We start from the raw sequence: 24,615 nt of genomic DNA, 5'->3' as shown, positions 1-24,615 counted from the left end.
TTAGACATTTAAACTTTGGAACTGCATACAAAATACGTTTTGGAGATAGTGTCAGACAGATTTGGAAACACACTTAAGGAAACTTACGGGAATGATATTAATTATGAAATCATATCAAATACTATAGAAAACCAATGAATTAGTTAAAATCATTCAAAAAATGGTAACAAAGGTCAGGTGTTTAAGACATACTTTCAAGATTTCTAAATTTTCAACTAAGCATTAACCCTTAACAGCAAGTTGACAGTATTATGGTTTACCAGAAAGAATGGGCAACTCTAATAAATTTTTTCACTTTGCGGGGGCAGAGGGAAGCTTCCAATATGGTGTTTAAGGCACATGGGGGTTACTCCCAATAATCTTAAGCCAACAGGGATAATGCAAAGATGCAGTGCTGCTCAAGCCCTGCAATGCAGGGAGACACCAGGCGTACTCCTACAGTGCTTGGGAGCCTTCAAGGCTACACCCAGAAATGCTCCAAAGGCCATGTAGTATCAAGAATCAAACTTCAGTCAGTCACATATAACTTATCTCCATTTCCTAAATATTCTATAATGATGTCTTACATCATCTATGACTCTGATCAAAGAACAGATACTCTTTATAGGCAGGATGCCACGAATCCAAACACTAAATAGATATTCAAAAAGGCTCTTTTTGGCTAAGGATGTTCCTTCTCTGGCTAAATTTGAATGTCTGAAGCTGAGAAATGGTACGTTAGCAAATTTTTTTTCCCTAACCCATATTTCTTCCATCTTTGAAGAGGTTTTACAAAGCACTGAAAATTTTACGTATTTATTTTGGTTTGGGGGGAGGTCACAGCTAGCAGTGCTTGGGATTTCATATGTGATACCAGGAATTTGAACTGGGGTTGGCCACGTGTAAGGCAAGGGCCTTAACTCTTTTTCAAAGTCCCAGGCCCAAGGACAGAAAATTTATGTTCCAAAAGAAACTTTATCTCAAGCATTAAATTTCCCAAAATTCTTTAGGGCTAGAGAGATAGTGTAAGAGCTAGAGAGATAGGGGCTGGAGCAATAGCACAGCGGGTGAGGTGTTTGCCTTGCACATGGCCAACCCGGGTTCGATTCCCAGCATCCCATATGGTCCCCTGAGCACCGCCAGGGGTAATTCCTGAGTGCAGAGCCAGGAGTAACTGTGCATTGCCAGGTGTGACACAAAAAGAAAAAAAAAGTTGGAGAGATCGTATAAGGGTTAAGATGCTTGCCTTGCATGCGAATAACCCCAGTACTACATAATGTCCCTGAGCATGGACAGAAGTGATCCCTGAACACAGAACCAAGAATAAGACCTGAACACAGCCAAGTTGGCCCAACACTCCCATCCCCAAGTGTTAAAATTGAAAAAGTTTACTCCAATTCTTAGAAAAGTCAGATCTGAAAAATCTTGATCTGCTTCTTTTGTTAGATGGGCTATTTTACGGAGGAATTAAATATATAAAAATAGTAAAAATATGCACTAGCTTAAGCTGTGTGGTAATATGGCACTGTTGTCCCATTCATCGATTTACTCAAGCGGGCACCAGTAATGTCTCCATTGTGAGACTTGTTACTGTTTTTTGGCATATTGAATATGCCACAGGTAGCTTGCCAGGCTCTACTGTGTGGGTGGAATACTCAGTACCTTCTCGGGCTCTCTGAAAGGGACGGAGGAATCGAACCCAGGTCAGCCGTGTGCAAGGCTATCACTCCAGTCCGTGTGGTAATATAGAGGAAAGAATCTAAATTAATTATATTCTTTTAGGGGGGGAGGTACACCCAGTTGTGTTCAGGGATTACTCCTGGCTTTGCACTCAGGGATCACTGCACAGAGGCCCATATGTGGTGCTGGGGATGGAACCTGGGTCAGCCCCACTCAAGACAAGTACCTTACACAACAGCTGCACTATCTTTCCAGCCCCATTCATTGTATTCTTGTTTTGAAGATGCTTACCGTTTGTGATATGGACTACAAACACATGGACACCTGAATCTTATTTAAAAGAATAAAAGCTAGGGACTGGAGAGCTGGTAATATGGACTGCCCAAGTTTGAACACCAGCAACTCATAGTGTCCATCCCTCCATCTCCAAGCAACATCAGGGTAGCTGAGTAGTTCCAGAACTGCAGGGCCACAACAGCACCACATTCTTTGGGCATATCATTGAACTTCTGATCCAGTTTATGAAAATTGCCAGGACCCCAACACCCTGAGCACTGCTAGGAGCCACCCCAAAATAACAGTTAGCAAGTTATACATGTCTGCACAGTAAACACATACTATAAAGCATTATATACAGAAGATCTATTACTAATCCTTCGAATCTAACAACTTCTATCATGTTTCTATGAATTTCAGGATTTTGCTGTCATTGTGGAGCCCACTTCTCATAGTTTTGGGGGTCAGGTAGTGCCTGAGCAGTGGTGCTGGAGAGGAGGAGGAATCACACATACCTGACTGACTGTGCCAGTGATCACATCTAGAGCATGACATGTATAAGGTATATACCCTGCCATATGAGCCACATCCTCAGTGTACTTTAAATTCTGTAATTTCCTTTTTATACCCTGTATTAAGAGCTATCTTCTGATACAGAATTTTGGCCTGCATTTTAGTAAAAACTAGTATATTTTAAAAATCAAAGAAATAGCAAACTATGAATCATACCCTAGAAACTATAAAGAAATACAATTTTTGGTGGGTTTTGGTTTTTTTTTTGGGGGGGTTGCATTTTGGGGTCATACCCAGCAGTGCTCAGGAGTTACCCCTGGCTCTGCACTCAGGAAAAGGCAGTGCTTAGGGGATCATATAGGATGCCAGGGATAGAGCCTGAGTAGGCTGCCTGTAAGGCAAGTGCCCCTACCCACTGTACTATTGCTCCAGCCCCTCACTGCCTAACTGTAACAGACTTTTCCATTCTTTTAAGTCAAGCTGTGTTTAAATCATATTCCTAACACTAACTTGTGACCTTGAGCAAGCTGGTTAACTACCTGTATCTAAGCAAAAATGGAGGGGAGGAGGAGGAATTACACCTGATCGTGCGCTTGGTGGCCATCAAGCCCACATCCAATTGGTGCTACAGGTGTGGGATGTAGGGGAGGGTGGCCACGTAGTACTGGATCAACTCTACACAGGCATGTGTTTTACTGCTTCTACTATTTCTCTGGTGTCTATCTAACAAAGGCAATGGATTAAATTATGAAAAGCACTGCAAAAAAAATGTATACATATTAAAAGTATGTATACATATGGTATATAAAATGTGTATATACATTATATATGCATATATATTATACTTTTTGCAGTGCTTTCCATTATACATAACATGTATTATATATTGAATATATATACATATGCATATATACACACATACACACATGCAATTATTAGTAACTGCTCCTGTCTTTTAGAGTGTGCCATGCAGTAAAAATAGAAAAAAGGAGGCTGGAGCAATAGCACAGGAGATAGGACATTTGCCTTGCATGTAGCCAACCCGGGTTCGATTCCCAGCATCCCATATGGTCCCCTGAGCACTGTCAGGGGTGATTCCTGAGTACAGAGCTAGGAGTAACCCCTGTGCATCACCGAGTGTGACCCAAAAAGCAAAAAAATAATAATAAAATAATAATTCTATAATACTACTATCATAGGTCTTAACAACTTAGTAGGATTTCAGATAAATGACCTATAATTTTAGGTTATGATACTCAGTAAATAAGAACAAACAGGTATTCCTAAATTTGAAAATTTTAGATTGTATAAATAGGAACTGTCAGGGAATAGTAATATGGAAGATGTTTATAGTAAAGAATAAAGTGCAAAAATCCAGAAACTCATACTTAGGAATAGACAGAAAAAAGGATGGGGCTGGAGAGACAGTACAGCAGACAGGGCACTAGCCTTGCACTCGAACAACCCAGATTTGATCTCCAGCATCCCATATGGTTTCCCGAGAACCACTAGGAGTAACCCTTGAGAACCTCCAGGTGTGGCCTAAAACCAGAACAACAAACAACAAAGAAATGCCAACGATATGTGAAAGGCTGGATTTAGCATGAGTGTTTTCTTTTTTTCATTAGGCCTTTTGGGTCATACCCAGAGATGCTCAGGGGTTACTCCTGGCTCTACACTTAGGAATTTCTCCTGGGAGAGCTCAGGGGACCATATGGGATGCAGGGGATCAAACCTGGATCAGTTGCATGCAAGAAAAACACCCTACTGGCTGTACTATCTCTCCAGTCCAGCATGAGTAGTTTTCAATCATCTACCAGTCCTACCAGTTCTTCTACCAATCTAGGCTACAAATCAGGCATCCAAACCAAAGAAGACATTAATGATAACTAAGAGTAGATAAGATATGCAACTTCTCAAAAGAGATAAATATGTATAATGTTTTTTAAAAAAATTATCCTTTCCTATTTATTCTTTTTCAATAACAAATTAAATTTACCTCCCTCTTTGATATGCTCCTTGTTAAAGAAGCTGTGACTAACCACTTTAGGTTCATGGATCATATCTTCATCTAAAGTCTCTGAGACCAATTCCAGATTCTTCTCTGGAATTGGGCAGCCTCCAGTTTCAGACACTGGTCAAGCTGTTTTTCTCTGGAACATTGCAACATTACACTTGGTTAGCAACTTTGTCATTTAAAAAACAAACGTTCTGGGGTCAGATAGTGCTTGCTTTGCCTGTAGCTGACCTAAGTTTGATCCTTGTCACAACACCAAGTTCCCAGGGTCACAGAGGTCATTCCCAAGCATAAGCCAGGAATAGCACCAGAGCACTACTGGTGTGTCTGTCCTCCCAAATATTTTTTTTAAACAGCAAATTTTTTAAAATATAAATGCTTCCTTTAATACCTCATACTGAAATAGAATTGAAGCTCAGTCATAAAGAAATATATCATTAAGACTAATGATCAAATACATGATATCTTGGACCACTTTCCTTTATATGAAATGACCACTTTTCTTCCTTCTTTTTCTTTTTAGTTTTTGGGCCATCCGGTGGTGCTGAGGGCTTACTCCTGGCTCTGCACTAAGGGACCACTCCTGGTAGGCTCTGGAGGCCCCTATGGTGTGCCAGGGATAAAACCCAGGTTGGTGGTGTGCAAGGCAAGCGACTTACACACTGTACTATCACTCTGGTCCTTTCTGGTCTAAATGTGTTGCTACTGCAAAAAACAGGGCTTAAAGCGCAAATTATCGAAATTTTCCAGATGAGAGTTATCAACTCTTGCCCACGCGCCTGGCTGTCTTTTCCGGGGCCCCTCAGAGGGGATGGGCTCCAGCTTCCCTTCCCACCCCGAGCAGAGCTCCCAGTGGCCAAAGACCTCTGGAACCTAGCCACAGCCAAGCTCAAGGCCCCTCTTCACATGTTCAGACGCGCCCCACGCATGAAGGTACCGGCAGAGGAACCCAGGTGTGTGGGACCCGGGGCTGAGACTTCCAAGCCTGCTCGGATCGGGACTGGGCCTCCTCCACCCAGATTTCCCATGTCCCAGTAGCTAGGCGGTCACACCCAGGGACTGCCCCCAGCCCATGTAATCCCATCCACATAAAAGCAATCTCCTGGACTCTCGAGGCCACTTTGAGATATCTTATAGCCTACTTCTTCTATGGGCAAACCTGGCAAACTACCAGGAATTTCCTGCCCACATGGGAGAGCCTCACAAGGTCCCCATGGTGTATTACTATGCCAAAACCAGTAACAAGCTGGATCTCATTCTTCTGACCCTGAAGAGCCTCCAATGCAGCATCATTGGGAAGGATGAGTAAAGAGAGGCTTCTAAAATCTCAGGGCTAGGACAAATGGAGACATTACAAAGACCGCTCGTAATTTCGACGATCAACGGGATGATGATGATGATGATGATGATGATGATGATGATGATGATGATGATGATGAGAGTTATCAGGAGTTAAGTCAAGTTGAGGCAGAAAGCCTATACAAATTTTGCCATTCTGAAATGACTTTAAAAAGCTATTTCCCTCCAAAAGCTGTAATAATAATCTGTTCATATTTTACCTAGATTTTAAAAATCCATTAGTGAAAAGATGGCACAGAAATAATCATTGTCATGGGGGCTCGAGAGATGTACAGCAGGTACGGTGTTTTCTTGCACTCCATAGACCTGAGTTCAATCCCCAGCAAGCCATGTTGTCCCTTACCACCACTAGGACGGAATTCCTCAGTGCAGAGCCAGGAGTAAGCCCTGAGCACCGACGTATGCACCTTCAACAACAAAAAGTCTTTTTACACCAATTCTGAAAAAGATGTTTTCTTCTCTTCTTAAGCAAATAGTAACACAATGTACTTTTAGGGGATTTTCATAGCAAATTAAAATTATAGCATCATCAGTTACAGTCAAATTATCCAATGTACGGAGGAGTACAAATAATTTTGAAAAGATTATGTAGATCCAGAACTAATTCAAATATATAACAATCACATCACAGGATAGATTTCCTATAACTTGGTTACTGTTGTAGAATCTTAATAAATTATCAAAATTAATTGCAACAGTATTGTACCACAAAATATTTCATTTTCTTTGGGGGAAGGAGCCTCCCAAGAGGCCCTGGAGGCCCTCCTAGTTAATTCTTGCTGACCAAAGGGGCAATGAATACTGGGTGGCAAGCAGCAAGTGCTGCTGTGGGTGGAATATATCCAAAGCCACACCCTCCATTGCTGGAGGGTATATGTGATTCCTGGGATGGAAACTGGTTGACTAACTCTGGCCAGGATTATCTTTGTTTTGGGCTACTCCCAGCTGTTCTCAGGGATTGCTCCTGGCTCCCCAGGTGGTACTCAGAGGACTAAAAAGAATTCAGAAATTAAACCCTTGTCAGCAATTGCAAGGCAATTTCCCTCCCAGCTATACTATCTCTGAGCCCCCTGGATTATTTTTCTTGATTGATCATTAAAAACCAAAGGTTGAATTACAAGTCAATTGCATTTGCATACCACTTTGTTTTTTGAAGAACAGATGTCATTCAAGGATGGCAAGGCAAGATTAACGTTATGTAGATGAGAAAGCTGAGACACATAAATTAAATCACTTGCCCAGTGTCACAAAAACTAATGTACAGGAATATTATTTTCAATAGTTACTAATTCAAAAAATATCTGAAATGCTGAAAGTATGTGTTGAAGCTAATGAAAAATAGATGAGATTCATTTTCTCTAAGCATTTATATTCTAATGGAAGATAATAAACAAATACATCCAATATAACTTTATATAGATGCTATAAAAAAGAAACATAATGGAATAAAAAGAATGTCTTACAGTACTACCCCAAGGTCAGAAATGGTCACTAAAGAGGCTGGAGCAACAGCACAGCAGGTAGGGCATTTGTCTTGCATGTGGCCGACCTGGGTTTGATTCCCAGCATCCCATATGGTCCCCCAAGCACGGCTAGGAGTAATTCCTGAGTGCAGAGCCAGGAGTAACCCCTGTGCATTGCCGGGTGTGACCCAAAAAAGCAAAAAATAAATAAATAAAGCTAAACAAAGGTTGTTGTTTTTTTTTTTTTAGAAAAAGGAAAGAAATGGTCACTAAAGAGGCAGAGAACTGAGACCTGATTAAAGACAAATACAGATGAAGGTTTATACTATGCCCTCCTTGGAAGTAGTAGCAAGTATAATACAAAACATTTTGAATAGCGGGGCTGGAGTGATAGCACAGCGGGTAGGGCGTTTGCCTTGCACGCGGCCGACCCGGGTTCGAATCCCAGCATCCCATATGGTCCACTGAGCACCGCCAGGGGTGATTCCTGAGTGCATGAGCCAGGAGTGACCCCTGTGCATCGCCGGGTGTGACCCAAAAAGCAAAAAAAAAAAAAAAAAAAAAACCCCAAACATTTTGAATAGCAAAGAAGTCAAACAGTTGAATGCTTTTTGAAGGAAGAGTGCTTCAACAGCGACCTGATTATTTGGAATTCTCCAGCTACTCCAGGAGAAAGGATTTAAAGTTGGACTTTTCTAATCTAGTAATGTAGGTTTATGTTTTTTAGTGCTAGTGGTGGAATCCAGAGCCCCACACAGGTAAAGAACATCTGTTGTTAAACTATAGTCCCAAATCATTTGTTTCAAAAAGAATCATTCAAAGTGATTCAGTGCAAGACCACATGTGAGGTCCCAAGTTACCAAGGACATGGAGGGTCCATGTGATTCCTGGGATGGAAACTGGTTGACAAACTCTCTGGTCAGGATTATCTTTGTTTTGGGCCACATCCAACTGTTCTCAGGGATCACACCTGGTTCTGCACTCAGGAATCATTCCAGGTGGTGCTCAGGGAACCAAAAGGAACTTGGGAATTAAACCTGTCAGCAAGTGCAAGGCAATTTCCCTCCCATGTAATATCTCTGAGCCCCCAGGATTATCTTTCTTGATCATTAAAAACTTGAGGTTGTCAACCTACCCAAGTCAGGTTCCCGACACTGAAACAAAACAAAAAACTCAAGTTGCAGGCCAGAGTAGGACATTAGCCTTGCACACAGCTGGCCCAGCTGATCAAGGTTCAATCCCTGGCACCACATATAGTCCCCTGAGCACCATGAAGGGTGATCCCTGAATGCAGAGCCAGGAGTTAAACCCTGAACACAGCCAGGTATGGGAAAAAATATCAAGTTGCTATATAAAGAGTTCTAAGGACTACCTTTGAATTTCACAATCACTGATGACTATTCTTGGAGAACACTCCTAGTAAAGTACGTCCAGGCTCCTGTCACTTTGGAAACTGTACGTATTTTTTCTGTACAAAATTGTACGGTAGAGTGAACCAGTAAGTGAGCCAGTAAGGTATAGTGAACCAGAAATGTACTGACTGCCTTGCATTGTCAGATCTGGATTCAATCCCAGAATCTCAAATGGTGCCCTGAGTTCCCACCAGAAGTGATCCTTGAACACCACCAAGTGTGGTCCCAAAGCAAAACAAAACAAAACCAGAAAATTATAGAGCTATAAGGGTGGAAACAGAAAATTAAAATGCTACTGTAACAGTGAAAAAGGGATGATACTTTTAGTAGTGGAGGTAAAAAGAAACAATTCAAAATATACCTTGAAAGTACTGTAAATGTATATTCCTGATGTATAAACAGCCAGGGGCAGAAGTCAAGGTTGAGCAGAGGTTCTCAGTGTGGAGAGATTTACCCTCTCAGGGGCAAACATCTGCAATGTTTGAAGACATTTTTTGTTGTCACAATTGGGGGAGGGTATGCTACTGGCATCTATGGGTAGAGGTCAAGGATGCTGCTAAACATATAATACACAGGAGTTCTGCAAAACAAAACAAAAAATTATAGGCTGCTCTCTAGGACTGTAAAGCTAAGGAGTCTCACCAGGTAGAGAGTGTATAAAAAAATTTATCCTGTGTGTAAAAGCCCACTATAAGGCACTTTAATAGAAGAAATATAAACACATTTAAAAATAGATATGGCGAGAAAATGTCAATAACGCTGATGTTAAAAACATACATTTATCTACGATAGATCCAATAGGTCTTCATCCTAAAATACTCGTATTTAATAATTTTTTTTAATTTTAAAACTAGAAATGGAGGTTTATTTTCAAAGTTTAGACACAATTAAAACAGTCTGAATTGAAACTAATTCATCTGAAATAGTTCGTTTGGAGGTAAACTATGTCAGTTTGTAGTTAAGGTCAATGTTGATCAGAAAGTTTAGATGGCAAGTTTAATCAATAATATACGAAAGTCCGTTTTACTACCACTTGATTAACAGGTTTTCTTAAAACACAGCAGAAAAACTTTGACTTCATGATCTGTTATCACTGTCATCCCATTACTCATCAATTTGCTCGAGTGGGCACCAGTAATGGGCACAAGTCTCATTGTGAGACTTGTTGTTACTGTTTTTGGCATATCCAATAGCTACCTGTGGAGTATTAGATTTCATGATACCACCCAATATATTTTTTAGTCCTCTTTTTTGCCGATTATGCTTTAATATATGGGTCAACACATTCACTGCTTTTCCAAATAAAAATTTCCAAGTTTCATTTAAATAAAATTTAGGCGCCACAGAATGTGATCCTGACTTTGCTCTTTGAAAAAAAGAAAGTTTCCAAGTTGTATGAATACCTATAAAAAACCGTGAGATATAAACAGAAGAAAATGTTGAGCCATTTGTTCGTTTCCGCAGTTTGGGGTCTCATTTGGGGTGACCCTCGAGGAGGAGATCGACATCAATGTTTTCAGGAACACAGCATACAAGCCACGCTAAAGACAGCAAATAAATCAAGTCCTCTTGTCGACCAACGCACATAACGTCAATTGCCAGAGTCCAAAGGGTGGGTTGTCAAAAGAACTCAAAAGAAATTTGAGAAAGAACAACCAACGATCCCTCATGCATCCGGATGTTTCTGGGAACGACACTGAAGGCAAGTTAAATTACGTGCTGCATGCTGGGAAGAGAGGGTCTTAGCGATAGGTTTGAAATTCTTTGCGAATTCAAGTAGAGGAGAAGAAAATCTTAAATCTCGTCCTGGGATGACAATTCAGAAACATCCTAGCTCTCACGGTTTGGGGAGCGGGGCAACTTTTTCTAAAAAGCCACAATTTTGTTCAAGAGTGAATGCTTAAACGTTCTTTATTATAAAGACTCAATTTGGGGAGGAAAAAAAAAAAAGACACGGGCAGGAACAGACACGACAAGGGAAGCCAAGCTAACAGTGAAATCCAGCTCACAGTCACGGCTCTCGAGATAACGGGGCGGTCACACGGCCACGGCCTCCGCCACCGTTACGTAAACTCCGTTTCTGCAAACGACCCCGGCGGCTTGAATTCAACCCCCAAACCCCCCGCTTCTAAATCAAACTGAGAAAATCTGACACTCTAGATGTAGAAAACAGGGACACTTTACTACCCTGAAAATCATGCCGAATCCCCGCTAGGCCTGGCGGCCGTTTTCCGCGGCAGCGCGACGTCCCGGGCGCGCTCCGTCCAAGGCGAATCGCCGAGCTCTCCGGACTCTGTGGCGTTGCCCGTTACGCCCGTCGACGTCACCGCCTGGCCCCCCCCCGGGGACGGACGGGCACTGCCGCTCCTCGGTGGGAAATTCGCCCCCACTACCTTCCCGCGGCGACGACCGACCACCTCAGCCCCTTCGCTCTCAGCCCCACTCGAGCCAATCGCGGTCCCGGCGTCGGTCTCGCTCTCGAGCCCTCCCCCAACTCCGCCCCCGAAGCGCAGCCTCCTCCGCGGAGCCTCACACCGAGCCCCGCGGCGGCGAAGGAGGCGCCAAAACCAAATCTCGCGAACTCGCCCGCACCCCTCTCGCGACATCTCCGTCCCCTTGCAGCGCCGCTCGGCGCCCGCGCGTGGCTTTCGGACCATCGCGAGATTTTCTCGTCTCAGTCCCCGCCCCTTTACGGCACGATGGTCGCACAAGAATGTGATACAGGCTCGGTGGCCGCCATTTTCTTTCTTTCTTAGCAGTTGGCTGGGAGGTCTCTGCGAAGCGGCGGGAGCGGGCACTAGACTGTAGGCATGGCCGACTACTCAACGGTGCCGCCACCCTCCTCTGGCTCCGCTGGCGGCGGCGGCGGCGGCGGGGGCGGCGGCGGAGTGAACGATGCTTTCAAAGATGCGCTGCAGAGAGCCCGGCAGGTAAGTCCGGTTCGCGCGGCGGCGGGATCCCGACAGCTTACCGTAATTGGCCGCTGGCGGAGTAGGCCGCTACTTGGCGCGCACGCGGAAGAGGGAAGAAAGACACCCCCCTCCACACACACACACACACACACAGACACACACACACCCCTAAAACGATGAAGAGAATTCACGTGGCAGTAGCCCTTGGAGGAGGCCGGAGCCGGGTCTCGGGTCTCGGGGCGGGGGCGGGAGGTGATAGGGACCCAGGACCTCGCCACGCGTGCTCCGCTCAAGAGGCCCCTTCAGGGCTTCCCCCTTTCCCGCCGGCCTGGCCGCTTTCTTTCGTACTCCTGAAGCAAAGGAAGGGAGAGCGTGAATTTCCTCTTACTCGGGACGAACCCCGTCTGCCGTGGGGGGTGAAAAGCGCGCCCGAGGCTCACACAATAGCGCGCCCGAGTCCGGCGGGGGGGGGGGACGGCGGAGTGGTGCGTGCCGGGGCCGCGCTCGGGGCAGACCTGGGTGTCGGGAGCACGCCCCGGTGGCTCCCTGCTCGTGGGAACCGCGGCCAGTTCCCGGTTTTTGGTGTCATTCAGCGAAGTTCCCTTTCGGGGAAAGGGCCCTGGACCCTGCGATTCCCCCCCCTACACACACACACTCACACAACACACACACCGCCTCCCGAGTCAGACGCCTGCCTTGGGGCAGGATTCTTGGGCCTCGGGTCCTGCCGGGGCTTCCCATCCCCCCCTCGTCTCTCAAAATGGCCTCAGCGCCGGTCTCTCTCGACTCGAGTTTGAATCTGTTCCCCCCCACGGCTTACAGATTCTGGGCGCAGATCCCTTTGTATCGGGGGTTGCGTGCGTTTGCCCCGAAGGCGCCTCTTTTCCTACACCGAAATCTGGGGGGGAGGGGCGGGAGGAAGTACGGCAGGGAATTTGAAAGCTGTACTTAATCTGATTTTTTTTTTTTTGCCCGTACTCGTTAGATAGGCTCTTCCCATAATTATGACTGAAAAGTACACGGCGCACACATGAACTTGGATTTGTGTGTGGGGCGGGGGGGAATCTTCTCGCCTGCTGCGCTGTGCCCGTCGGAGCATAGACCGTTTTGCCCCGAGAGGCTGGTAATAAAACCAGTTTTGTGGTGTGCTTTGATTGGATTCGCTCTTCCCGGTAACTTATTTTTTTTCCCCCCTCCAGTTCGAGGAGAAAAAGAATGCTTGAAACGACCTAAAAAGTCACCGACTCAAGTAATGTAGGAAATCGCTTTTGTTTTTGCCGTGTGGCAACATTCATAAATGGATGTGAACTTGTAAATCGGTTATTTGGTTAGTCAAAAAAAAGTCATTAATGTATCAATTTCAGTGGTTTTTCTCGCCTCGTTACTGACATTTACTTGTGAATATGTTTAAGATAGCGGCATAATGGACCGTCATCGGGGTTTTGTTAGATTGCGTTAGCAAAGTTTTTGAGTTGCTCAAAATATTGAATGAATTTGTGCCACAGTATACTTAGATGCTGGGTTTTGTTGATTTTTAATTTATACTGGACTTTTGGCTTCTAGGAAACTGCTCGTCACGGAACCTAGATTGATAGGACACAAATTATGTGCCCTGCAAAGGGGTACCAGCGGCCAGAGTTGGACTTAGTAAGCATGGCACGTGGCGGCAAAAATGACCAGTGGAGATACATTAGTTGTATCGTGTGCAAAGAAAAGATTTACGGTCGGGGAAACCAAAAGTGAAGGCCGTGGCAGAGGAAAAGTGTTGGGTGGGGTGAAAGAACTGGAATGACCAGAGGTACAGGTGGTCACGGCTCCTGAGAGGTTCAAGCCATGGTTGGATTGAAAATTGTACTTAATTATCTGGCTAAACTATGATTTGAGCTCCTCTTTTAATATACAGATTCTCTCTCAACTACAGAGATGGAAGAATTCTATCTTGATGCTGTTACATGATTCGTTACAGATGTCATTTCTTACACTGATTAGGTTATTTCTTTACAGAATTGGTAATAAATCCGAGATTCCAGTTTGCTTTTGGTTTGAATTACAATTACAATTAATCTCTAATTACATTTGCAGTTGCTTTTAAAGAATTAGTTGTATCTGTTTGATAAACTGGAATGTAAAGATAATACTGGGACTGATGAGACAAGTTAGGTTATGTCTGTGCCCTATTTTCTTTATTGTTAAGAGGATATGTTTCCAGATCCTCATTTAACCTTGTTTTGGACCTTTGTCCAGAATTTTGTATTACTTTCTATGGAGGAAGTATAAGAACAACTTTTCCTGAAAGAACTGTGTACTACTGATAGATGTCATTGGCCTTTTTAGATGTACTGTTCTTTTATTTGCCGGAAAGCAGAACAACTGGCTTGTCATCATGGGCCCACCTAATAAATACCAATATCATTTACCCTAACTGGTGTTTGCATCTGGTAAATTATTCTGAGCTGCCCGATCTTTTTACTAGAGAACCTGTATGGGGGCGGGAGGGGGATTTAGTAAGAAATTTCTAGATTTTTATCATGCTCTGAAATGTCTCATTACTAGACCATCAGATTACTTCCCTCTTTCAGGGCTTTCTAATCTGTGCACTTAAATTTGCATTTATGAATATCAAGCTCTAACTGCCAAGTAAAGTAAAATAATTTGATTAGATCTTATGTGAACACAGGAAGGAAATGAGTTCTGTCTCTGAAATATTGCAAAATTAAAGCACCTTTTTATTTTCTTGATGATATATTATGATAGAAGTTAAGGCTGGATAAGTCACTTCAGATTATAGGCTTTAGCAATATTAAAGTTCCTTCTATCAAAACAAACCTGTTTAGACCTTTTAAGTACTTGGATCTTGAAATCTCTTCTTTAGTAGACAACACAGACTTTTTTTTCTTCTGAATATTTAACTTTTTTATTGAAGGACTAAGAGATAGACCCTTACAAAGCCTTTCGTGATTAGGTTTCAGTCATACAGTGTTTCAAACACCCATCTCTCCACCAAAGTACATTTCCCAGCACCAGTTTCCCTTCCATCTCTCACACACACACCCTACACCCCCCCCCCCCCCATCGCATGGCAGGCACTTTCTTGTCACTCTTTTTCTCCAAGACAGACTTTTTAAGTGCCATTAACTACTTCATTAATCTCAAAATTAGCATCTGATTTTGTGTCTCTCTTGGAGAGCCTGGCAAGGTACTGAGAGTATCCCGCCTGCACAGCAGAGCCTGGCTACTGGTGGCATATTTGATATGCCAAGACCAGTAACAACAGGTCTCACAAAGGGGCAGTGTGCTACATTGCTAATTTGTGACAGAATAACAAAGTTTGATTTTGGCAGTAAGTGAAGACTAGTGCATAGAGAAGGGACAGTGTTCATAAAAATGATTGCCTAGTGTTCTTGATCTTCACTGTTATGTGCCTTTGACAATGAACCCATCAAGATCTGACTTTAGTGCAACTAAATACTGTTTCTGGATATCATAGTAAAGAGATTTTGTTTTGAAAATAACCTCTCACAGTTCATTTCTTGAACAGTAGTATGGTCATATCAGATCACCTAGGGATACAAAGAAAATTGTTTTTTATCTAAATCCAGCTTTCACAAATACAATGTTACTTTACACTCAAAACTGCTGCAGATTGATTGCTAGAGGAAAGGGTATGAGGGCTGGAGGAGCACGTGGTGGGAAAAATGTCTTGGTGGGGTGCGGTGAGTCTTGTACAGATTCAAAGCTGTGTCTGAAATTTCATACTGTTGGCCAATAATAAATCTAAAAATTAAATTTTTAAACGAGGGGGACCTGCTTTAACATGAGATGCTGTAACTTTGATTTCATAATTAACAATTTAATTCTCAAAACTATTCTGTAAGGTAGATTTAAAAACTATTATAATCTCCTTTTATGCAGGCAAATAAGACAATGCTTAAGAAAAATTAATACTGATTTAAAGTTCAAAAAGTCATTTTTCAGAATCTCAAACCACCTCAGTTCACAGACCCCAGTGTGTAAGAAAGGGTATCGTTCTTTTAAAACATGAAACACTAAAAATGAAATGGGCATATTTAACATTAGTTTTATTTCTGATCCACTAAAGGTAGTTTCTAATCTCTAAAATCACATAGTATGACTTTTAAAATCTTGATTTCCTTTCAACTGTGATTTTTTAATCATAGGAATAGTCTTTGAAATAAAAGTTGCTAAATTGAAGCAAGAGAATACATACCTTTTATTATTTTGCTTTGGGGCACATCCACTAACGTCCAGGGCTTCTGGCAATGAGCTCAGGGAAAGAGCCAGGTTCGCTGCATGCAAGTCAAGCACCATACCCACTGTACAGTGCATCGCTCCAGCCCAGAGAATAGCCACGTTTTCAAGGTCCGAAAGGAATGCTGGAAGTATATATCAAAATCAGAAAAATAGCCTACACTTAATCTTGCTAGTTTTATAAAATCTTGTAGCATTTGGAGATTGGAATTTAGGAGTTAATATTTCTCCTAAATGCTTTTAGTGACCTAGGAAGTGTATGATTTCTGTTGATCTGACAATGGGGTTGAGGTTTTTACTAAAAACTCTCCTGTAATGATTTTAGATGTGCTACTTTTAAGACAGTATTATTGATTCTTCTATGTAAACCAAGTATCAACTTTAATTTTCATTAGGATGGTTTTATAACCAGTAAGTAGGAAGGAATAAATTAATATCTTGTGTTGGGGGAGGGGATGGAGAGGCTCTAAGGCCACACCCAGCAGTGCTGAAAATTTACTCCTGGTTCCTGCACTCGGGATCACTTCAGATAGGTCTTCAGGGATCATATGTAGGAATGGAACCTGGTCAGCAGCTTTCTAGGCAGGCAGCCTACCTACTGTGCTCTCTTTGTGCCCAGTATCTCTCGTGTATGTATCAGATTTTCATGGGAGTTTAAGGAGCTATACTATAAAACTCTTAGACCATTATTTATCCTAAATAGTTTATCATGACTGTTCTTTGACAGTGAATCATTCAGAACATAAGTTCTGGGCCGTGTAACCTACAAAGTTTCTAGGAAACTTCAGGTGTTGAGTCTAGACACTCAAACTAGTAGTCTTTTGTGGAAGTAAATTTCACAGAAGACTAAATTGACCAGAGGCTAAAGTGAGGGAAATAAGATTGTGTATCATTTTTTTTAATAATGTAGGAATACTGTTACTTGATTGTGTATCTTTTTAAATCAAATTTTTGATCTTAGGTGCAGAGTATTGAATCCAGTGTCATACATGCAAAGCTTTATCCCCAACCTCTAGTACTTTAGGTATTTAGGTACTAATTTGATAGGCAGAAGAGAGATAAATACTGTATTTTTACTGGAGGGACCCATTCTAGGGATCCAGTTGGCATCCACCAGGGTCGGGTCTTTAGTACAGTGGACAGGGTGTTTGCCTTGTGTGCAGCTAGCCTGCATTCCCAGACATCCCGTATGGCCCCCTTGAGCACCAGGAGGAGTGAGTCCTGAGCTCTATTGGCTGTGGCCCCAAAACAAAGCAAAAACCCACTGGGGTCAGCCACTGTAAGGCAAGGACACCTTGCCTTTTAACACCTTGTACCACCGCTTAGGCCATAGATGCTGGATGTAAGTAGGGACTTAAGACTATATCTGATCCTCTCCATTTCCCGATTATGACAAAGCTGTTATAGTTGGAATATTTTCACATCAGGGTCTCTTTGGTGGAATTCCAGTCACAAAAGTCTGGTTTTCTGTAATATTTTGTATTGGCAAGGGAGGGAGTGGGGTTAGGGCACAGAATCGGCCGCATATTGTATGGTGCTCAGGTTATCACTTCTAGCTGCTGTGCTTAGAGGTACCATATGAGGCTCAAGTCAGGGTTCAAATCAGAGTCTGCACTTGTGAGAGAAACACTTTAACACCCTCCTACTACCTCCTGGCCCCTTTATTTTTTATCGTGTACTATTTCAGGCATGCTTCAAAATTGAAAGATAATTCTGTGGACTTCTTATTTTAACTGTGAATGGATTTCTGCCTCATTGTCTCAGTGCCTTTTTAGATCTAAGCTTCAGAAACCACTGCTCAACCTCATAGACAAATGAGGTATAGATTTTGTGGATTCAGTGACAAAAGGGTATGAAACATTTACTTGCGTCTGGACTATTAGTAGTGACATGCAAAAATATTAGTCCCGTTTCATGGAGCAAAATATTGTATTGTTCCCTGCTTGTGTCAGAGTGGTGTTTGATCAAATGCAATTGTTTGCCCTGTGTTAAAAGTTTAACAATGAAATAAATGGTTACAGTTTTTTAGCTCAGACAAAATACAGTGCAAGTTACCTGGGGGCAGGGCACCGGCACCTTCCAAGCCAGTGCTCAGGGAGCCTTGGGCCACTCACAGTTATGCCTGGCCAGCTGTTCAGTGCTACGATCTGCCGTGCTGCTTGGAACCTGACTGATGTCACATAGGCCTCCAGAGTTGCTCCCAACCCTTGTTCAGTCTCTCTGGCTTCAAGACCCCAGTGCCCTTGGGGCGACACCCAGCCAGTGCTCATAGAAGGAGGCATGTGTGTCCTGGAAATTGAACTTCAAAGTTCCTTACTCATGCTAGGTATGTGCTATTCCACTTGAGTTGTGTTTCCGACCCTGTAAGTCAGATCTTCTATTTAGTTCATTACATCAAGATACTACTGTTTTGCTGTTTTTCTAATATTTAAACACTTAAGATTTTTTTCTTTATGATAAAGGATATTTGGCATATATAGGTACAGGTTTCCTCTAGTGTCTTCCAGAGTATAAGTCAAAATGGCATAAAGTGAAACAGTTGTCATTAATTTACATGAAGGCTTTTTTTTTTTTTCTTTTTGGGTCACATCTGGCAATGCACAGGGGTTACTCCTGGCTCTGCACTCAGGAATCACCCCTGGTGGTGCTCAGGGGACCATATGGGATGCAGGGAATCGAACCCGGGTCAGCCACGTGCAAGGCAAACGCCCTATCCGCTGTGCTATTGCTCCAGCCCCAGATGAATACTTCTTGAGCGTACCCGAACACAAGCAGTAAATTGCTGGGTCGTACCAAAAAGAACATAAAACCCACCAACAAAGTAGAAGTAGGAATGGTATGATAAATGCAAAGTTTCAGAGATCTTGACAGACCCATTTTTATTGTCTGCATACATGACCTCTGCAAAATAAACACCTCATTCTGTCATTTTTTAAAAATCCAGGGGGTTGTTTGTCTTTTAAGCAAAAAAAAGATTTTAAAAAAAAAAAACTTTAGACTTTATGGGCTGGAGCAGTAGCTCAGCAGGTAGGGTGTTTGCCTTGCACGAGGCTGACCTGGGTTTGATTCCTCCGCCCCTCTTGGAGAGCCCGGCAAGCTACTCATGGCAGATTCGATATGCCAAAAACAGTGACAAGTCTCACAATGGGGACGTTACTGGTGCCCGCTCGAGCAAATTGATGAGCAATGGGATGACAGACTTTATAAAACTGAAATGATAAAATGCGAACTTTCTAAAGGGCATGATATCTATTGCTTTATTAGGAAAAAAGTATTTGGTCAAGGTAGTTGGGTATGCTACTTTTGGTGATACTGTCCTCAATGATTTCGTGTGTTTTTCAAGATTGCAGCAAAAATTGGAGGTGATGCTGGTACATCGCTGAATTCAAATGACTATGGTTATGGGGGACAAAAAAGACCTTTGGAAGATGGAGGTACGTTAAAACCTAAGTGATTCCATTGTCTTGAAGCACTTAAGTAACTTTTGTTATTCTGATTTTTTTGATATTTTGATCAAAGTTCTAAAATTGTAAGGTTTATATTGCTCTCAAAAGGGAAAAGGGGAAGTAAAACCTAGACAAGGTAGGTAAAATCTAGGTCAACCGGCAAGCTTTGTCATATTACAAAACATGTTATTTTCTCTTTTAGGATTGAACCAGATTAAACAGTTGCACAGACAACTTGTTGATAAAATGGGAGGGGGCACATAGAATGTTCAGGAGAACATTTCCCTAGTTTTTTCCTCATGCATGATTTAATCTTTATATGCTATATAAAGGTTGATGTAGCTGTAGTTTGCTACTCTAGTTTGTTGCAGGTTATACTAGTTTCCATGTTGTTTGTTTTAGTACCTTGTTTTGTGTTTCAGGTTTAACTAAACTGGCTTAAAAATAGATTTACAGTGCCATGTATTTTTAAAATGTTGACACTTCCAAACTTAGAGACATCTGCACACATTTTTTGTTGTAGATTTATGTATGAATTTTTATACATTTTCCTTTTGCCCTTTTATGTTTTTGTTTTGTTTTTAAGGAGGATTCTGAATGAGCCTATAGTATGTATTTGTAGTTTTTGACCTGGAGTGCTTGGTTTCCTCTGTAATTGTCTCCCATTTACAGTCAGGTTTGAATATACCAAAAAAAAAAATGAGCTAAGATGCTTCAGATGTTGTATGTAATGTATTCTTTTTATTTTATGTGTAGATGGCTCTTGGACAAGTCCGAGCAGTACAACACACTGGGAGGGAATGCCCTCTCCTTTTAAAGGCAGGAATTTTTATTTATTACCTGTGTTTAGTATGTAAACGTGAAATAAACCAGTGGATTCTTACATGGACACAAGTATTGGATTATGTGTCTGAAGTTTGATGTACAACATTCTGATGTTTTGTCATTTAAGCTTGAAGAAGGGGGGAGATGTACTTTCAGCTGTAGGTTGTCTACTAAGGTATGCATTGTATTCATTTGTGTAAAGGATGTAGATAAAGGTAGTCATAGCTGATTTGAGTTTTCCGAAGTTTATGCTGTGAAATGTTTGGTTAGGAAAAATAGAACAGATTGAGGTCGCCTTGTAATGTGACTTTTAAAAGTTATTTTGCATAGTTTTGTGGTCACTGTCAGATACCCTCAACTTTTGAAATGTTAATTTTTCATATTCTGATAGTTTTTTCCTTTCATTCTTGAATTTATGTAATGGAAGCATCATTAGCCTTTTGCATGTGATATTTTGCTAACAATGGTTTTAAATCTTCTGTCTAAAATGCTTAAATACTCAGTGCTTAAAATACATTAAGGGCAGTTATTTGGTATAATAAAAATATTTTTTACTGTCTGCATCTTTTTTTTAAAACTTGAAGAAACTAAGTTTTTTTTCCTTTCAATTGGGTTAAGACACTCGGTTCAGATGATAAACCCATACCATGAGCTATTGCTATTTCAGTAAATGTTTTATTCTGCACACGGGGGAGCAAAATCGTATATGTATACTTACTGGCAAGAAATTGAAAGAATCTTAATTTTGCAGATCAACCAGATGCTAAGAAAGTTGCTCCTCAAAATGATTGTAAGTATTTGTTTTCAATTGTGTTGAGCTGAAGTATTTATATCAGCTTTTTTGTTCTCTTTGAAGTTAGTTTGGTACTCTGAATTTTTATTGAAATGTTTAACTTTAATCTCTTTGATAATATGTAACCTTTCATTACCTCACTTTAATTATGACAAGAATAGATATTAAGGTTTGGCTGCTAAGTTATTTTATGTACTCTGTTATTCCATATCTTAACCTGTGCCTATGAAAGAACAGTTACTTTGGGGGCTGGAGCGATAGCACAGCGGGTAGGGCGTTTGCCTTGCACGCGGCCGACCCGGGTTCGAATCCCAGCATCCCATATGGTCCCCTGAGCACCGCCAGGGGTGATTCCTGAGTGCATGAGCCAGGAGTGACCCCTGTGCATCGCCGGGTGTGACCCAAAAAGCAAAAAAAAGAAGAAGAAGAAGAACAGTTACTTTATGTTGTTACTTGTGTTTACCCTTTTGCTGACCTTACTTGGCAGTGTTGATTTTCTTTTATCAAATTTTAATTTAAGGTGTTGTCTATGTCGGGAAGATTTTGAAGTTGTTTGTGATTGTATTGCTAAATAAAAATATTTTGATTTTTTGGGTAGCTTTTGGAACACAGTTACCGCCGATGCATCAGCAGCAAAGGTATTGTTAAATGCTTTTCATAAACTACTTTGCCAGTTTTATCTGAACTGTATGTAATTAGTGTATAATGTAGTCTGCATTCCTTTTTGTGCCTATAGTTGATTTCCCTCCATTTAAAAAGGTGATATAGAATGGCCATTTTTCCTTTTGTTAAAATATGCTTGTAATGTGGTAATGGGGGTGTGGAATTAATCTATCCTGATTTTCTACCTTGACTTCACTGCAGTTTATACTTTAGACAGTTCCATCACCTTACCCTCTTGACTTGATATGTTACCTTAATTAAGATTCTGACTTTAGCTACTACATATTTTAGCTTCTGGTAGTATGTGTCCAATTTAAAGCCATTGGGAATCGTTAGTCTTTGATTTGGGGGGGTTATTTCTGGTGATGCTCAGGGTTACTTCTGGGTCTGCACCCAGGAGTTGATCCTGGCGGTGCTCATAACCCTATGGCATGTCAGGGGTTAAACTAAGAGCTCCCATGTACGAGGCAAGCACCCTACCCACTGTATTATCTCTCCAGCCCCCCAAATTAATTTTGCTTAGTGTTGGGCCACACCCAGCAATGCTCAGGGCTTATCCCTGGCTCTGCACTTAGGAATCAGTCCGGTGGCTTGGGGGACTGAATGGGTTGCCAGGGATTGAACCCAGATAAACCGCATACCTAGCAAGCACCCTACCCAATATACTATCTACTGTGATATCTAGACTTCCCTGTTTAATAGGATTATCTTTTACATGTAAAGAAATGAATCTTGCTTTGAAAAAAAATATTTTGTTCTTTCATAGCAGGTCTGTAATGACAGAAGAATACAAAGTACCAGATGGAATGGTTGGATTTAGTAAGTAACCTAGTTTTTAAGGCTTGGAAATATTAAGAGTACTTTAATAGCAATTTCTAATTTTACATAATCTTTGTGCAACTAATTCTCCCCTTTTTTCTTACTAGTAATTGGTAGAGGAGGAGAACAGATCTCACGCATACAGCAGGAATCTGGATGCAAGATTCAGATAGCACCTGGTAAACTTTTCTTGTTATTTTTTAAATGATTGGACAGTAACTTTAAGTTGCTAAAAAAGTTGATGCTGCCTATTCTTCTTTGGCCTAAATTTTTCTTTTCTGTTCTAATTTATAGACAGTGGTGGTCTTCCAGAAAGGTCTTGTATGTTAACTGGCACGCCAGAATCTGTTCAGTAAGTATGAGAATGTGTCTGTGCTTAATATCAGCGCCATCCTCCTAAAAGGCGTTGACTCTGAACTCTTAACAGCATACAAGTATACTTGAGATTTCCTTCCATCTTAATGAAAATCAACCCTACGTCCCATATGGAAGTAAGGGGTTGGGCTAAACCTAGTCGTACTCAGACTGTTCCAGGCTTTGCTTGAGATTGCTTGCAGTGAGCGGGGTGGCCATATGTGATGCTGGAGATTGGATTGGCGTCTATGTGTGCAAGACAAGCACATTAACTCCTATAAGTTCTTTTGCTTTTGAGTGGGGGGAGGGTCCTCACATGGGGGTGTTCAGGTACTATGTGCCATGGAGCCCTTTGAGCTATAACCTTACCCCCAAACCCCAATACATACATACAGACACAGAGTGGTTCTCAAGGTTTACTCCTGGCTTTATACTTAGGGATCACATCTGGTAGGACTCGGGAGATTGCATGTGGTGCCAGGTATCAAATCGGGGTTGGCTGTGTACATGGCAAAATGCCCTGCCTGCTGTACTATTTCTCCTGGCCCCATCTCTCTGCTTTTTTTCACAACTTGTTAAATGAGGTAGCCAGGCTTACCTGTTGTGTGCCTTTGTTTTCATTTTCTCTTGAACTAGGAGGCCTGGCTTTAACCGTTCTCAGTCTTTTTGATTGCCCTGCCTTGTCTTTTGATCTCTTGGCATGAATGTGACACAAAATTCACTTCTCATATGACCTGAATTGACTAGTTTATTCATTAAATGTCATGTAAAATGACCTGATTTACACACATAAAATTTATTTCCAAATTTTCTCTCCTTGGTCTCATTACCTCATAGATTCAAAATTCGTTTTCAACTGCCTACTCAGTATCTCTACTTGGATATCTCTTAGACATCTCAAGCAGTAGGTTGTTGAAAGAAAATACTTAACTCTTTGCCGCCATCTATACTTAACAGTGTTTCCCAGAGTGAGTGATACTCCTCTCCCCACCCAGCATGTGCTGGTACAGGAGTAGTAGCCTCTTGTGCAATTGGGGAGCTATTTTGTTTGCTTGTTTAATTGACATTGGTGAAATGCCAGTGGCACACAAGTGGCTCACCCTTCAATGTGACTTAACACAAATTGCAGTGTTGGTGTCACTGTGTTAAAGAAGGTAGCTTTCCAGTGAAGCACAGTATAATTTTCTTTCTGAGAGGATGATGGTGAGCCCATGTGAGTTTGGGAGCTTCTGATCTATTATAATTTTACTTGTGAACTGCCATTCTGTAGCCTATATCCAGTTATAACTGTGTCCAACAAATCTTGTAATACTGTCGCTATATTGGTTGTCTTTAGTTTCTTATCTTTTCTCAGTGTTCCAGACTTATTTAAATTTTTTGCATTTTCTGTTCTCTAGAACTTGGGGGACAGAGGGAGCACTTAGGGATGCTTTAGGGCAATTCCCAGGGTGTTTGGCGGTGAGGGTTGTGTTGGGACCATGAGACCCCGGGATGGAACTAGATGCCAGCTACATGCAAGGCAAGTAGTTTATCCTCTATTCTGTCTTTTTGTCCCCTGGAACATTTTTACCCAGATGTTTTTAGTCTCCCATTTCCTTCATATCAGTAAGGAATAAAGAGCCCCCTTAAGTAAAATTAAGAATGCATCACAAAGCATTCCTTTACATTTACACTTTTTTGTTTGGGGGCCACCTGGCCAAGCTTAAGGCTTACTGCTGCCATGTTCAGAGTAGCATATGGAATGCCGGGGATTGAACCTGATTTTCTGCATGCAAGGCAGCACCTTAGCCACTGGACTGTCTTTTTAGCCCTCCCATTATTTTTCTTTGATAGTT

At 41.8% G+C, this 24,615-nt stretch overlaps 2 protein-coding genes across 11 annotated transcripts in view; one reads left to right on the top strand and one right to left on the bottom strand.

The window, feature by feature from the left end:
• DNAJB4 (DnaJ heat shock protein family (Hsp40) member B4) overlaps nucleotides 1-11,172 on the bottom strand; it is a 39,735-nt gene extending 28,563 nt beyond the window's left edge. For 2 of the 4 annotated variants that reach the window (XM_055139297.1, XM_055139299.1), the window contains exons 1-2: nucleotides 10,887-11,172; nucleotides 9,061-9,279 (exon numbers count right to left, since the gene is read on the bottom strand). The gene's annotated coding sequence lies outside the window, so the exon portion shown is untranslated. The remainder of the gene's footprint in view (nucleotides 1-9,060; nucleotides 9,280-10,886) is intronic. The other 2 variants (XM_055139300.1, XM_055139301.1) reach the window with 2 other exon arrangements.
• A 210-nt stretch (nucleotides 11,173-11,382) lies between these two features.
• The window catches only part of FUBP1 (far upstream element binding protein 1), a 30,378-nt gene continuing 17,145 nt past the window's right edge, over nucleotides 11,383-24,615 (top strand). For 3 of the 7 annotated variants that reach the window (XM_055139289.1, XM_055139286.1, XM_055139283.1), the window contains exons 1-7: nucleotides 11,383-11,629; nucleotides 19,224-19,314; nucleotides 20,903-20,941; nucleotides 21,543-21,582; nucleotides 22,377-22,426; nucleotides 22,534-22,605; nucleotides 22,721-22,778. In XM_055139289.1, the coding sequence (XP_054995264.1) occupies nucleotides 11,510-11,629; nucleotides 19,224-19,314; nucleotides 20,903-20,941; nucleotides 21,543-21,582; nucleotides 22,377-22,426; nucleotides 22,534-22,605; nucleotides 22,721-22,778 (470 nt within the window). In that variant the 5' untranslated portion in view covers nucleotides 11,383-11,509. Of the gene's footprint in view, nucleotides 11,630-19,223; nucleotides 19,315-20,082; nucleotides 20,146-20,902; nucleotides 20,942-21,542; nucleotides 21,583-22,373; nucleotides 22,427-22,533; nucleotides 22,606-22,720; nucleotides 22,779-24,615 lie in introns of all 7 variants that reach the window. The other 4 variants (XM_055139284.1, XM_055139285.1, XM_055139282.1 and 1 more) reach the window with 2 other exon arrangements.

This window comes from Sorex araneus, chromosome 5, assembly GCF_027595985.1.
Source record: "Sorex araneus isolate mSorAra2 chromosome 5, mSorAra2.pri, whole genome shotgun sequence".
Classification (NCBI taxonomy): domain Eukaryota; kingdom Metazoa; phylum Chordata; class Mammalia; order Eulipotyphla; family Soricidae; genus Sorex; species Sorex araneus.
This window is presented reverse-complemented; position numbering and strand designations above follow the sequence as displayed.